We start from the raw sequence: 16,061 nt of genomic DNA, 5'->3' as shown, positions 1-16,061 counted from the left end.
CAAGGCCCGCCTGGAAGCAGCCCTGTCTAACATGCTCTAGGTGACCCTGCTGAGCAGGGGGGTTGGACTAGATGATCTCCAGAGGTCCCTTCCAACCTCAATGATTCTATGAACTTTGTAGGAAAAAAAAAAAAAAAAAAGCTCCAGCACTGTTCCCTTTGCTTATATCTGCAAGAAACTGATGACAGAGCTCTTACACAAGAGTTACTCTTCCTCACAAAGGAGTCTTATTAGTCACTATTGACATAGTGCTTGTCTGCCTTCACCTTGTGTAGTAACAGCCATATTCCAATTTGATTTAAAACTGATGTACTATTCCTGTGATACAGTTCATACAGTATTATCAGTTCTGCTCAGTGCCCTGCTGTCAGAGCAGCTTCTAGAGAGGCTGTAGGTAGATCTTGTACACATGCAGAAAGCTGAAAATCCAGTAAAATGCATGCCAACTTAGATTAAACATCACATTTATTTCTCTTCAATAGAAAAGCTATAGTTAATAGAAAATTTTATGCTTGTTTTGGAGTTTCTAAACATTGTTATAGGTATGTAGAGCAGATCAAGGCCATGTATTACTTAAGTGTGAGAAGGCAAGAACAGTGTTTAACAGTCATCCCCCTACAATCTCAAAAAAAATTACATATGGTAGGGGAGGACAGGAATACAGCTTCTGTCATGACCCAAGCAAAACAGAGACTGCATTAAGAACGTAATATTACTTTTACGATTGGCTACATCAAGCCTACACACACCCCCAATCAAGAAAGGCAAGGAGAGCAGCACCAAGCGGAGTTCAAAAGCAGTCCAAGTGGATCTGTAAGCAACAGGTTCCAACAAAAATGAAGCATCTTCTTTGCGCCCTGAAGAATCAGTCTTGTGACCAATCACCATCCATACATGAGGGTATGACAGCTAGATAAACTTCACCTGAGCAAAAGGGACAAGCAGGGTCTCATGAGAGACAGTGCAAAATGCACAACTAAAGAACAAAAATAAACATTTGGCAAAACAACCTTTTGTTGCCGCAATAACTTTTACTCCAGTTTCCATTCCTGGTACAGGAAACAAAATGCAGACATTCCTGTAACAAGACTTGAAGCATTCACGCTACATGGAAAGAGACCTTACTATTTTGAGACAGTCAAAAGTGATCTGCTTAAGCATACGTAAGTTGCATGATAGAAAACAAAGCATCTCCAAGGACATTAAAGCTAATTTAAATAGAGAAATAACTTCATAATGAAAGACAGTAACTGGACCCAATTCACCTTCCACATCACTGCTCTTCCTTGCTGGAATTCACACTCTGAATCAACGTCGCAGTAAGTTTCCACAGGAGTATGCAGCTGATACAATACACTATTTTTAAGAGGTAGATACAAATTTTCTACTGGCAAAAGGTAGAACTAATGATCGTCTCAAAAGCATGGGATACCTTTGCAAAGATGTAATGAGAACATCTACTATCTTGTTGTCTTCCCAGGGACTACCTACCAGTTTGCCAAACAGGGGGAATGCTTATTTAGTAAGATGATCATATTGCTTATCAAGTCAAACAATTTATACTTTAAACAGAATAGTTCTGCTATGAAATCTTGCATAAGGCTTACACTTAAGGAAAAAAAAGGGGGGGGGAGGGAAGAGGGGGAAAAAAAGGGGGGGGTTTGCACTGGTGCAACTGGTCAACAAGGCAAGATTCACCCTCTGTTGTTTAACAGACACACATGTGAGAAAGGAGGCAGTTACTGCTGGTCTGGCTACTTTTGCAACACACTCCTGCTTAAGTAAAAAGCTTTAAAAAAGCTTAAAAAAAACCCCAGAGAATTACCAGAGGGTTAAATCCACCATCATTCTTGGACATCAACTGAAAGCAGTATTAAGTGACTGCCCCTCTAACCATTTCAGGGAGCATCTGAAATATTCTAATACATTTATTTCAACACCAACAAAGGACATTTATTTAATCTTAACCGCAGCTAAATGCGCTACAGGAACTCAAATCAATCTGTGCAGATTTGTGAGTTTAATCTATCTTACAACTGCACTAAAATAACATTTAGTGAGAAGACAAGTTTACCGTGAGTAAACTGAATGGAAACACAGCCATTCAGGAGAACTCTCCAAATACCTCCCAACCTTCCTAAGCCTATAAAAGAGCAGTATAAATTGCTGGGGGCAGGGGGGAAGTATGTATGCATTTCCAAGTGTCCCCTTCCCCCACCAAAGCTTCCCCTTCAAGTTCAGGATTCCCATTACAGGCAATACAAACCCTCTTTGTAGTTTGTACAAATCATATTACAGAGCCTCTTGAAGTAAGCTCTCACACATCATACCCACATTAATCCAAGGCTTACCTCACATCCTGCACACGTTGCTAAAACTCTTTCTATGCAAGAGCTAGGATGAACCCTCAAGACTGCTGGAATCGGCAGTAGGTTGGACAGCCCAGTTTGCCTCCATTTGCACCATTGCAAACCTCCCTTTTGCACCGTTTAAGCAGAAGACAAACGGCACTGAAGAGGAAATTCCAGTTAACACGTTTCCCATCACCACTCAACTGATACTACAGTTCAGGAACAGAAAAAAGGGGGACAACATACTCCCCTTCCTCATTCTTGAGTGCCAGTACAAACTGGGTAGTGGGCTGGTACTGTTCAAGAACAGAAAAAATAAATGATAAACCTTAACAGATTTGCCAAACCGCAGGCAACATGGCTCACTCGTATTGGGTATTTCTACTTGGATTCCAATTCACTGTTGAAAGGAATGAAGCAGCCTGGGCTCCAAAACAGCTTGTTCAATAGCAGACCAGAACACAGTAAGAGGACAGCTGCCAACCTTGCTATCTTTTAGTAATGCAGCAAAATACTCAATGCAATACAAATAGTTTTGGCAAAGCTGATCTGGAAGTAATTCTGAATTCAAGGAGGAACAATTTGCAAACTCAATGGATTCCATTATTTATACACAAATAAAAGGTAACCATAGTTGCTCTTGTTTTCTTCCTCCATTTTCATACAACTGATCAGTTTATAACAGTTTGCAGTGACAAATCCCAATGAAGCTTGCTGAAGGAAATGCAAGACAGGAAGAAATAAGGGCAATGCCATTATACATTTGTTTTTTTATTTCTGTATGCAATGTAATGTTTAGGCACGTTGCTTGGGACACTTTCTAAAATAAATCATTGGCCATTGTTTAGAGTATCCTTTTGGCTTTAAATACTGGTCAAGAAAACAAATGATGTAAAAATAAATGAATATAACTATTACAGAAATAAAAATGGATTTGCATCTAAAAGTGCAGGAGGTGAAGTACTTTAACCCTTTCACCAGACAATGTGGCAATATACAGTATATTGCTTCTGTTTGAGAAGGCTGTTGGAATTTTACACTGACATAGAAAATTATAAATTACACAGAATTAGTTTCCATAATCACTATATATATATACACAAACCAGCTGTGAAAAAACTGGTTCAGAACATACAAATGAAAGCCTCACACAGATCAGTACAGTGAAAGTAACAATTAACATGCTCTGCTGCCAAAATTTGTATTAAAAAACACTATATACTTTTAAAATGCATGTACTGTAATTACATTAGCAGCACGGGCATTTCATTTACTTGACTTGTCTAAGAGGATTACAGCGTTTTAAATACGCAGATTGTTTGGAAATGTTCCATTGTATAATGCTTGGTATTAAAGTAAATCTTGGTGAACGGGTTAAAAGGCAGGTGAATCACTTAAACACAACAAGCCATGTGCACTTCAAATATTCTAGTGTTTCACCTGTAAGGTATTGTTTCAAGCAAACAAGACTTAACAGAACATATGGCTTTACAGTAACATCAATTTGTCAACTAAGTTGTAGCAATAAATACTTAAAATCTCTACCAATAGACTTACATTTTGATCTGTTTTAAACAATACAGAAAACAATTACCAATTAAAAAACCTGTTGTAAAATGCTGAACACCAAAAATTCTTATTTAAATCACTTTTGTAAGCTAAAACAACCAAAATAACATTTATAGGGCATTTCAGTTCTACAATTCTTTGCCAACCTGGAAGAAACATGAATTCAGTTTTTTTTTTTTCTTCTTTTTACAAGGTGAAAAATGTATGAAAACTGCTAAATACTTTGGTCACACTAATTGTCAAATAGTTATGTCTCAAATACATTAGATTTGTGTATTCACTTTTTTATAAAACTATTCTTACAGCCATTTTAACTATAGTAACACTACTGTCATTACATAGGTGGCAAGGTCTTATTTCACAGGCCACCCATTATTTAGAACAATACAATATAAACATACGCAAAAATTATTGGTATTTCTCAATGTGCAATATTTTTACACTTATTTCTGTACAATGTCTTAAAATCTAGAATATAAATGTTGCTGGTCCTGATCCCTTGCGAAATTAGTGCAGCAGTGACTGGCTTCAACAGGCTCTAGATGAAATCCTCAAGAAACACTCAAACCCCTGGATATCAGTTCATTTTCTTCAGCCAACAGCAGTAGACATCACATATCATACAGGGCCATTAACAGAAGTCTCTCCTAAAAGGGTGCGTTGGTCAGTCCTAAGAGACCAAAAAAAAGATGTAAGGGTACAAGAAACAAGAAGGGACCAAAATAAATTCAGGTAAGTGCAAGACCCCCCCAAAATCACACATCAGAGCAGTCTTCCAGAACAGAATTCTACCAAAGTCAAAAAAGAGAGAACAAGCAGCTAGCAACACTCTCGACCCATTCTTCCTCTTGAGCCCACATTACCCCTTTATTGCCTAATTAAGTGCAGCACTTAAAATTATCTAAGCACACCAGTGAAAAGTGCTTGATCTTTATTAAAATTAATTGAATTCCTGAATGATTTCTATACACACAGATATCCCCCAGGGAGAATCACTAATAAATGTGCATTTGTGATTTTTTTCTGCAACTTGTTCTGTGAGGCAAAATATGATAGCAAAAGTACTTACAATAGCTACTTATTTTCAAGTACAAAGACATAACAGGAAAAAAGTGTTTTAAAATTGCTTTAGTTACTAATCTAATCTGTACGCTGCTGCTTCACAAATACTTTGAATTTCAGTCCATTAGCGTGAAAGGCTCAGGAAGTATGGAAGGAGAAAAAAAGAACAAACCTGCAGGAGCAAAAAAACCCAGCACATAGCTTTTTAGCTAAGGGAAAGTCCAGTGCAAATGCGTAGGCTCACTTGCTCCTGGGCTAACACAAATGAAAAAAATCAACCAGTCGTACATGGGAACATTAAGAATTTCAAGCAACAAAAGACAAAAATCCTCAACTTGCACCGAGTGCAACTCTATTGAATGCATTTGAAGATTCCTTTAAAGACTGTAAATACCACTTGGAACTACACATTAAGAGAGTTACCTGTAACTCCTGTTCTCTGATGGTGTACATCACAGAGAAGCCACACTCTTGGGTCCGTGCTCTACACGCACATGACCAGCGGGAGTCCCCTAGCTAAGTCTTTGGCTGCTAAGCACCAAAAACACTTTTTAAAAAAAACATGCACACATTAGAAAAGAGACAAGACAGCACCAGACAAAAGTTAAACACTTTAGAGAAACCAGGAAGGTAAGTAAGACAAGTGCTGCATGGAAAGGAGGCCTGACAGTCCACACAGCTGCAGCAATAAGTCATTTACTACCAATTGGGAGGGAAAAAAGGTGACAAAACAGGGCTCCTATCAGAGATGATTATTGCTGGCTATCAGCCAAAGACCTACCTAGGAGACTCCTCACACCAGTCATACATGCATGGAGCCCCAAAAGCTCGATTAAATTCATCCAGATATTCATACTGCGCTCCCATGAGGATCTGCTGTGACAGCCACCTTTAGAGAAAGCACCGAGCTCTGCTGGACCAGCGGGGTTCACCAGAAGGAGTCCTGCAGAGGTTTACTGGAACTCAAAAGCAATCCCAGCAACTGCTAGCTAGGAGAGCCCTCTGTTGGCTTAGATGGGCAGCTTGTTACTTGAGGCCTAGTATCCAAGGCTTTTTTCTTCCCTACAACGTAACGCTCATTAGAATAAAGAAAGTATCCTCTTGATAAAAATAGTATCTTTGGATAAAAAGGAGCTGTGAAAGACAGGGCCTCTGGGTTTCCCAATTAACCCAAAACATACAGGTTTTCAATTAGAATCCGTTTGTTAACTGAATTTATGGAATATATTCAAGTAAAAAATTCTGATTTGCAGAAAAAGGTAGCAGCATTCTTGTGTAAAACAGCACCAGAGCTAAAATATGCCCACTCACAAACAAGGCACAGGACAATAGAATATGAACTTTGTTAAATATCTTTGCATCTTTCTTAAATAGTCTGCATAAGGAATAACCACAAAATGCAGCAGAGTTCCATGTTAAAAAAATATATATATATATATACACACACACACACACAGTTATAATCAATCTTTGCTTGTAAAAGCATTTCAGTTGTCTTCAGCAGTAAACTAGGTGTGTAAGACAGTGTCCAGACAGTCTTAAAAATTACTTCTTTCACAGAAGATTTCCACACTTTTGTCAGAAATAAAGTTTTTCAACTTCTGTTGACTTTTAACTGTTACTTGAAGAAACACTGTAGCTTTTAAAATTCAACTAGTTCAATACTGACTCAAAAATTCAGAATCATAACTCTTTATACTGCAAGGCAAAACCAACTTCTGGAATTGCTTTTAACTAACTAGAACCCTCTCCCCCCTCAAATCATGCTCACAAACCCCCAACTCCGATGGGACGCAGCAGGCACAGCCCCACGCTCTGCACTACGGGCTGGGGAGCGGACCCTAAGGATTGCCCAAGGCACAGAGCAACTTTCAGTTCTCCTTCTGCTTGACTTGAGGCAGCACAGTTCCTCTGGGCATCCATAGCGCAGAAAACTGGACTATACTTGCAGCCTTAATACAGCAGATCAAGCCCGTGAGGCTCCACTACCCGGATGTGCAGCAAGACATTATTTCGAACAGGAAAACAGTAAACTCTTGTCTAGAGATTGATTACAGAGAATTTACAAATCTGAAGTGACCTAGAAAATGAGAAATTAAGCTCCCCACCTTGCATTGAGCTGTGTAACCTGTGTGGACCACCCGAACACCACCACTTCTGCCTTCAGCAATGAGATCTAGCTGCCTCTGCTGTCTCATCTACACTGGTGAGATTGAGGCAAAAGGGGCAGGAAGTCTGCAAAATCATGTTCACATCTGAAGAGCAGCTGGAAGCTGTCAGATACTGCTCTGATCTAGCTCCTAAGGTTTGCAGCAAATGCTGCCTTCAAAGGTGGTGGCCTTCTCACCTAGTTTAAGCTCTTCACTATTTCAGGCTTCTAATGCAAGTTAAAGATGAATCCTGCTCTAGAAGAACCAAGTTTCTTCCCTCACTAAAGTCTAGAAAATAGCTCAGATGTCAAACATTTGGCAAACAATCTCACTCTATGTGCTTTTCACTTTAGTGACGCTGTACTACACTTCAAGTTGATTCTGACTGCTTCCAGATTTTGCTTTAACTTGAGAAGCAAAAAATAAGCCAAAACAAATACTTCAACATGAAATTAAGCAGGGAAAAAAAAAAAAAAAAGAAAAAAAAAACCACCACTACCAGATGTCTTTTCTGGAGGAAGCAGTCCTTCATACCTGACAGTTTAGGAAATATTTACACAAGAATAGCTTTCTGTGTTTGGTAGCAGTCCCCTCCAAATAGTATCTTAAATTACTGTTCTCTGAAACCATACCACTAGCCAAGCTGGCAAGGCAAAATATCTTCATTTCTTTCCTCCGGTAAGTATGCTGAACAATCCAGGTTGCTCCAAATTTCAAGAGGATTTTATTTGAAACAAATGGCTTACATAATTTGAGCAGTTTGTCCAGATCTACAAGCATTCAAATCAGTGTCTAAAGACAAGGGTACAAACAGTAACCGATTCATAATTAGAAATAATTATTTGACTAGCTCACAGTCAAATGTTAAGGCACCACTTTCTTTTCACATAGCCGCATTTATGAATCCTCCCCAGCCATTCCATAGTAGGAAGAAAATTAACCCTAGTTTATGCAAATTCTCAGGCCACAAAGTCAAACTTAATCTGAACTCCCCGCCCCTATACACACACTTTTCACAATTCTATCAAGCCACTATTCAAACTCCTAACATATCACAAAACAGAATGGGGATATTTACAACATCCTACAAGACAAATACCAGGCAAATAAACTTCACAACTCAGGTGTCTTGGTATCAGTAGAAAATACAACTTACAAAATTCATACAAAATAGACGCAAGAGTGAATTTAGGAAGAATTAAACTAAGAGGTGATCAAAACAGACAGAAGAATATTTTTAGATCAGCCCTACTAGAAAAACATGCAAGCTACTGCTTGGAGGACTGAAAGCACCCTTGTATGCTTTTACCTCTGCTCTGGACTGCTGCTAGTAGGTTGTAGAGTAGAAGGAGCCTCTTCTGCAACCTCTGCGCTCTCCTCCACCACATATTTACAAGAAGAATCCTGCGAGGTAGACAGTTTTCCTTCCTCACTGAAGGAAAGAAACAAGTTATTTAACTTTCAGTTTGGTTATAGTGAATTTCACACAGCAGTATGAAATCAGGAAAAGGGTTTGTATATCACATGCAAATGGATTTTGAATTATGACTGAAATATGAAGATCAAGCAACATGGCTCTGGACTTTGCAAATATCCAATAATGCACTGGTGTTTACATCCATTAAAACTTGACTGGAAAAGGAGGCAGGGAATACAATGTTTACAAATAAAACTGGAGAGGAAATAAGGAAAGTGTGTGATGCCGTAAGTGGTAACAGTCACAGTTACTGTACATACCGATAGGATTTCAACACTCTGAAGCCAAAAGTATGCAAAATGGAAGGAAAGAGGTATAAAAGAATTTCAAGATTCCCTTAGAAACTGGCATCAATGAAGTCTGCCCATGAAACAGATGGGCAGAGTCATTACCTCATCACCACTTTTATTAAACTCCACTACCTCCACAGTGAAATGAAACCAGCATGTTAGACAGGACTGACAGCACCCTTATTTCAGAAACTTCTTCTCTCAGGGCCAAAAATAAACATGATTCTGTGAATGAGCAATACATCCACACTAAACAAGGCATGACCTTGTAACCAGGCAGTTTCTAAAGCGATTGATAAATGCACACTTGTGTCTTGCTTTTAAGATAAAGCTTTTCTGTTTTTTTTTTAATTCCACTTTTCCCCATCTCCGCTATACCACTGTCACACTAACATACAAGTATGGCGGTACACCTACCGGGAGCCTGAGATAAGGCAGCTCTGAAGGAGACAGAGATCAATCTTATACCTCTGTAACAAGTCTACACATGTAAAACATCACAAATATTTTCAACACAGTCACATTCCCCTAATTGGAATGTGTGAACAGTGGCAGGGCAGTCACCCCATATACATCCTAAGGGGACTTTCTATTCTTATTCCCCCTTGCCTCATTAGTTTAAAACAAAAACACAAATCCCACACTTGTCTCTGCAGCTTTCCACAAATTAACCATTCCCACTTATCTTATGATGCTCCCTTCCTCCCAACACTGACTCTGTAACCACTCATTTTCTATTGGCCAAAATCTAAACAAAACCCAAGTGCAGCAGTATTCTGCTTTGCCAGGTGCAAATTCCCTGAAGATCCCGTATTTGTATCCTCTCCCTTTCCACCTCGGCATCCATCTAACTGCAGGAATCCCTCTGCTGACCCCACCACAGAGATAAGTAATTCCATGAAAAAAAGCAGAAGTTGCCATCCCATACTGCCTTCTAATGTTAAGTTAGCTTTTGCACCCATACTGTGAGCCACAGAAGTTTGTGTGAACTGAAGCAATTTAAGTAGGCAAAAATCTGAACATTCAAACAGAAGAAAAAGACAAATCATAAAAGTGTTACCTAAAATTGGGCAGCAGATACATCATTCATTCAAACATTGGTCAAAAAGCCACTACAGTTTCATGCTATGTCATAACGACATTAGTCCCTCCTCTAAATGGCTGTGATTCAATTCTTTCACCAATTGTTTGATTTATAGGTACCATGCAGCCAGAAACACTCCCTCTGCCATACTGAACACACAAGAAGTTAATCAGGTGCTAAAAGGGATTAGAAATATTTGAAACAGAATTTATTGCCTGTGTAGTTAAATGGATGGAAACAAGAGTGACTGAACACTTATGTTTCAACTCCTGAAGCCTCCGGAAGGAACAGCAGATATCTACTACCACAAACGGGACAAGTAGAAATGAAATGAATTTAAAGAGATAGATAATGGAAGGACTTACACAGGGAAGTTTCTTCTACTGAGATGGATTAGTTCTTGGAAGCAACTCCCAAGACATATGGTCGATTTTTGTTTTCAATTTTTAAAGCTGGAAGAGGGACAGATACTAGGAAGTAATTCTGCAAGAGCGGAGAGGGCTGGATACCCCCATGCTAACAGTATGTTCTAATCTCTCAAGAGGAGGAGAAAAAGCAGCTTCAGTGAATACAGGCAAAATGATCTGTGCAGGTCAGATTGATTGTTGGCTCAATTTTCCAAAGTTTTGATACTAAAAGAACCATCTGATCACTTAAATTAACATCTAGTATACCAAATACAAATGTTTTTATTCCTATACAAGAGCCACTGTGTCAACATATATTATGGTTACATGCCATATGGTATAAGATCATTATTCCTAAATCAAATACTTCATATCAGAAGTTATCAAAATTAACAGGTTAGTTCTCTTAAGTTACACTAGGATTCAACATGCCACCTACAGTCTAGAACAGATTTGACACTATCACCCACAGCAGTTATCAGCCATCACCTAAATTGTCCAATAAGATACTCGCACAAGCAGTGCCTGGTGGCCTTCACTCTCTCTTCAAGCCTCTTAGATGATGATCAAATTCTAATTTGAAAACCAGTAATTCTGTGCAAAGTTTGAAATGCTTTCTCTTTAGCCACCAGGCTTAAGAGTTATTGCAAAGCTAGCCCTAATCTTGTAAGTAGCTTCATTTAAAAATCTCCCACTGCATATTAAAGTGTGATAGGAAAACTATGTTCTAGTAACTAGAATCAGAAGTAAAATTTAAGAATATAGTCATTTTTAGAAAAAAAACTAGTTAAAGTCTTAGGAATTATTACTTGTAAAGAACTTCATAGAGAGGTAATATTACATCAGTGCTTATTTTAAAAGAGTGGGAAGACAATAAATAGGTATCCTCACCTTTTGAAGACAGCTGTTTCAGTTTTAGCATCTACAGTAAGGCTCAGCGTCTCCTTCATGCTGCCGTTCATTACTGTTTCAGTTACCTTGTCTGCATTTTCTGCATCATCCTCTCCATCTGAGCTGGCCTCCATAGCAACACTTCCTGGGGCTAGATATCAAGCAGCACTTTAGTATATTGCTAGTGATGTTTGTATTTCATGAGCAAGCAGGGGACTATACATAGCTAGAATCAATTTTTCTGCAGCTTTGTCTACGTAACGAAAGATAAGTGTACAATTATCATTTTCCTACAGCTTCACACTATACACACATACAGCATAAGTACTCCTTACAGAGGTTTCTAAGAGGGGAAAACCCAACACCTCCCCAAACATGCCATAATTACTGTTCTTTTGTTTTGCAAGCCAGTTAGTGGTTTAGATTGGCAGTAGATACTTAAACAGGTTTGTTGGCACTAGACTTCAGTAGAATTACAGTAACAGAGTTTTCTGTATGGTCACAGTTACTGCAAAGAAAGTCCAGAATGGTCAATGTACAAGTCTGCTGATGAACTTCCAAGTTTAAGACAAGCCTTAGATTTGAGGTCCGAAGAGGCTGGACTTCCCAACACTTCTGTTCTGTGTGCTAGTAACGTGTAGAAAGTTAATTAATACAGGTTGGCCTTTAATCAGTTCACATATGTAGGGAAGAAAGAATGAGTGTGTACATACAGGAGGTAAGCAGGAAAGGGCAGAGTAGGAAGGGGAAATTTGTAGTCACAGGCCTACTGCCACCTACAAAGAAATTAGATGCTACAACTCTTTGTGGGAATCACATCAGCTAATTAAGTACTGCCACAAATGAGGCTTGTCTAATACAGTACAGTTAGCTTTCTATGTAATGCTTTTTTGTTCATAACTGAAGCATTTTTAAGACAACAGTAACACCAGTTCCTGTTTTAAATACGAAAACTTAATTTCAGAATGCCTTTGACAAGCTATTTTCATTATCTGGCAGAACAGCAGCAGGGCCTCAAAGAGGCCTCAGGAGACCTGAATTTTGAAGTTCAGGCAGGTCTTTCTCAGGCACAACTCTTACAATCAGTTTGTTCGCATTTCTGAGTAACTACAGTGTACTTACTCTCCAGCTGTGTTGCAAGAGCAGTTACATTTGCACTCAAGGGATCCATGGGCTCTGCATTAGTTTCCATTTCCACAGGAGAATTACTTCTTAAGGAATCCTTTGAACTTCAAATACAAAGTAAAAAGGTTTTAGAAACATTTCTGAACAGTGGAATGAAACTTACTCTTAAAACAGTATTTTCAGTGCTATTACAGCTATGAGACCTAGAACTCAACTGAAACTAAACGATGCCAAGACTCCTACACGTGTGCTAAATTCTGTGCTTAGCACGCCTTAAGTAAGGCAAAACTCACTAGAACTCAGCTCGTTGAGGGTTTGTTTGCCTTTAATCTTTGTTTTGATTAAAAATAGTAGTGTAAGCTTTCTGGCTAAATATGGTATATCAAGTACTCCTCACAATACATTCCCAACATCAGCTATCCTTTTGAGCACATTCTCTTTGGGACTTGCAAGATCTAAAGACAGTTTTCTGCAGAGAATGCCAAGAACCCTCAACGGTCACCAATGGCAGAAGTGAATTTATACTGCAAATTACTTTTCTAACAAGTATCTACAGAATGGTCACAAGTAGTTCATTCTGAAGGAATGCAAAAGCAACATCAGATTTTGACCATCACAGAATCACAGAAAGATTCAGGTTGGAAGGGACCTCTGGAGATCATCTAGTCCAACCTCCCTGCTCAAGCAGGGTCATCTCAAACACACTGCACAGAACCATATCCAGGCAGGTTTGGAGTATCTCCAACAGAAGGAACTTCCACAACCTCTGGGCAACCTGTTCCAGTGCTTGGTCACCCTCTCAGGAAAATAATTCTTGCCACATATTCAGGCAGAACTTCCTGTGTTTTTCAGTTTGTTCCTGTTGCCTCTTGTCCTATCATCTGACATCCCTGAGAAGAGTGTAGCCCAATCCTCATGACACCACCCCTTAAGGTATTTATAGACATTGATAAGATCCCCTCTCAGTCTTCTCTTCCCCAGGATAAACAGGCCCAGCTCTCGCAGCCTTTCCTTTTAAGGGAGATGCTCCAGTCCTCTGATCATCTTTGTAGTCCTTAGTTGGACACTCTCCAGTAGCTCCATGTCTCTCTTGTACTGAGGAGCCCAGAACTGGACACAGGACTCGAGATGAGGCCTCTCCAGGGAGGAGTAGAGGGGCAGGATCACCTCCCTTGACCTGCTGGTAACATTCTTCCTAATGCACCCCAGGAGACCATTGGCCTTCTTGGCCACAAAGGGCACACTGCTGGCTCATGGTCAACTTGTCATCCACCAGCACTCCCAGGTCCTTCTCTGCAGAGCTGCTCTCCAGAAGATCAGCCCCCAGACTGTACTGGCACCTGGGGTTATTCCTCCCTGGGTGCAGGACCCTGCACTTGCCCTTGTGGAACCTCAGGAGGTTCCTCTCCACTCAGCTCTGCAACCTGTCCAGATCTCTGAATGGCAGCACAGCTTTCTGATGCATCAGCCACTCCTCCCAGCTTAGCATTGTGAGTAAACTTGCTGAGGAGGCACTCTGTCCCTTCACCCAGGTCACTAATGAACATGTTGAACAAGACTAGATCCAGTACTGACCCCTGGGGAACACCACCAGTCACGGGCCTCCAACTAGACCACGCCACTGATCATGACCCTCTGAGCAATGTCATTCAGCTATTTCTCAACCCACCTCACTATCTACTCATCTAGCCTGCACTTCCTGACCTTGTCTACAAGGATGTTATGGGAGATGGTGTCAAAAGCCTTACTGAACTCAAGGTAGACAATATCCACTGGTCTTCCCTCACCTACCCAGCCAGTCATTCCATCATAGAAGGCCATCAGGTTGGTCAAGCATGATTTGCCCTTGCTGACTTGCCCCAGCTGACTACTGCTGATCACCTTCTTTTCCTCCATATGCTTAGAGATGACATCTAGAATGAGCTGTTCCATCATGTTTCCAGGGATGGAGATGAGGCTGACCAGCCTATAGTTACCTGGGTCCTACTCCTTGCCCTTTTTGAAGACTGGAGTGACACTGGCTTTTTTTTTCCAGTCCTCTGGCACCTCTCCTGTTCTCCACGACCTTTCAAAGATCGAGAGCAGCCTGGCAGTAACATCTGCCAGCTCCTCAGTACTCATAGGTGCATCACACTTACACTTAACTCTTCTCACCATTTACAGAACGTCTTCTCTATCCGCTAATGCTGCTGCAACTCCAAGTCTTCATTTTCCAAGCCAATAATCCTCTGTCAATAACTTACCTGCCCTAAACCATGAAACAAAACATTGCTTTACAGTGGAAGTGTTACTGGATTATAAAGGAAAGTAAGAATGGTAATTCATTGTTTTATGTCAAAGCTTTTTAAGATCCAGGCAGACAGATCGCAGCCAGAAACACAGAAGCAATGTTTTTCTAATTGGAAGAGATGCTTGTTCTTGACTACTAACATTTAGCAAGTCAAGATTTGTACCTACATAGGTAATTAGAGACTTTCTCATTACACAGAGGACCTGCTTATTTTTGATGCAACGTTCAAGCCGAAAAAAGGAAAGCGTATGTCAAGCATTCTCAAAATACTGCAAGGGGCCTAATCAAGGCATCACACCTGCAAAACCATGTGGTTTTCAGGAAGAACACACTTTCCGTAACACCTGAAAACCAGAACCATCATAGACATTTTGTGGCCTTCCCAATCTATGGCCACATCTCCTGGTTTAAGTAAATAAAGAAAAGGCACATCCTAGTATCCAAGACTATTAGCCTATCAATTTTGTAGGCATTCAAACACTGTTTAAAAAAAAAACACTCTAAGACAACAGCACTGTAGGATGCACTCACCCTACAAAAGTAATGCTATGTTGTAATGAGATCACACAAAGTTATACTGTTATATCGGCCCCCGCCCTGGGCACTATACACACTGTACCCCACAGGAACACTACAACACAAACCTGGACAGAGATATCCCACATGGCAGCTCCCATTACACATGGGACTTCAGAGCTTGGCCTGGAGCACTAATATGCTTACCTCAGAGAGGATGTGAACTCTGAAAAGGAAGCCCAGCCAGTTTCTTTTGCTGGCATAGGTTCTTCCGTACTCCACACATCAGACCCAACAGAATCCAGACTGGCACCATGTGCAGTCTCCATCGGTACATCAAAGTTAGCTGACCAGTTTGGTGCTAAAAAACAATCAACAAGTTCATTAGCAATAGATTTCTATAGATAACATGAATGTCCATATCCTTAATGCACTGATTCTACACGTCCCCCCAAAAAAGCAGCAATATTCTTAACTACAGACTTTAACATACGTGCAGAAGTTCTCTGTATACTGTCAAAAAGTGAACACATTTTTTAAAAGGGAAATTCTGCTGGTAAGGCAGAATTTTAATAGCAGTAACCCACAGTACTCTGTAACAGACAACACACCTTATCTGAAGAACAAACAATAAACCACACTAGATCACAAGTGTAATCCCATATTATCTTTTAACCTAAAACCAACATTTGCTATCACCTTCAACACTAATTTCTAAAATAACAATATATGTATTTTAGCTCTTAAGAGTTTTCATCCCTTATCCACCATTTCCTATGCACATTTTCCTCCACACAGGAAAGAAAGTGAGCAAGCCAATTTAAATACGGACACTAATTTCTCATGCAC

The 16,061-nt window shown here is 39.9% G+C and overlaps 1 protein-coding gene across 7 annotated transcripts in view; it reads right to left on the bottom strand.

Moving 5' to 3' along the window:
• Positions 1–992: 992 nt before the first annotated feature.
• PPP6R3 (protein phosphatase 6 regulatory subunit 3) overlaps positions 993–16,061 on the bottom strand; it is a 65,296-nt gene continuing 50,227 nt past the window's right edge. For 5 of the 7 annotated variants that reach the window (XM_062578049.1, XM_062578048.1, XM_062578047.1 and 2 more), the window contains 5 exons: positions 15,420–15,573; positions 12,404–12,510; positions 11,282–11,432; positions 8,442–8,564; positions 993–4,590 (listed from right to left, as the gene is read on the bottom strand). In XM_062578049.1, coding sequence (XP_062434033.1) covers positions 4,539–4,590; positions 8,442–8,564; positions 11,282–11,432; positions 12,404–12,510; positions 15,420–15,573 — 587 coding nt within the window. In that variant the 3' untranslated portion in view covers positions 993–4,538. The other 2 variants (XR_009958692.1, XR_009958693.1) reach the window with 2 other exon arrangements.

The sequence above is a fragment of the Rhea pennata genome, chromosome 5 (assembly GCF_028389875.1).
Source record: "Rhea pennata isolate bPtePen1 chromosome 5, bPtePen1.pri, whole genome shotgun sequence".
In the NCBI taxonomy this organism is placed as follows: Eukaryota; Metazoa; Chordata; class Aves; order Rheiformes; family Rheidae; genus Rhea; species Rhea pennata.
This window is presented reverse-complemented; position numbering and strand designations above follow the sequence as displayed.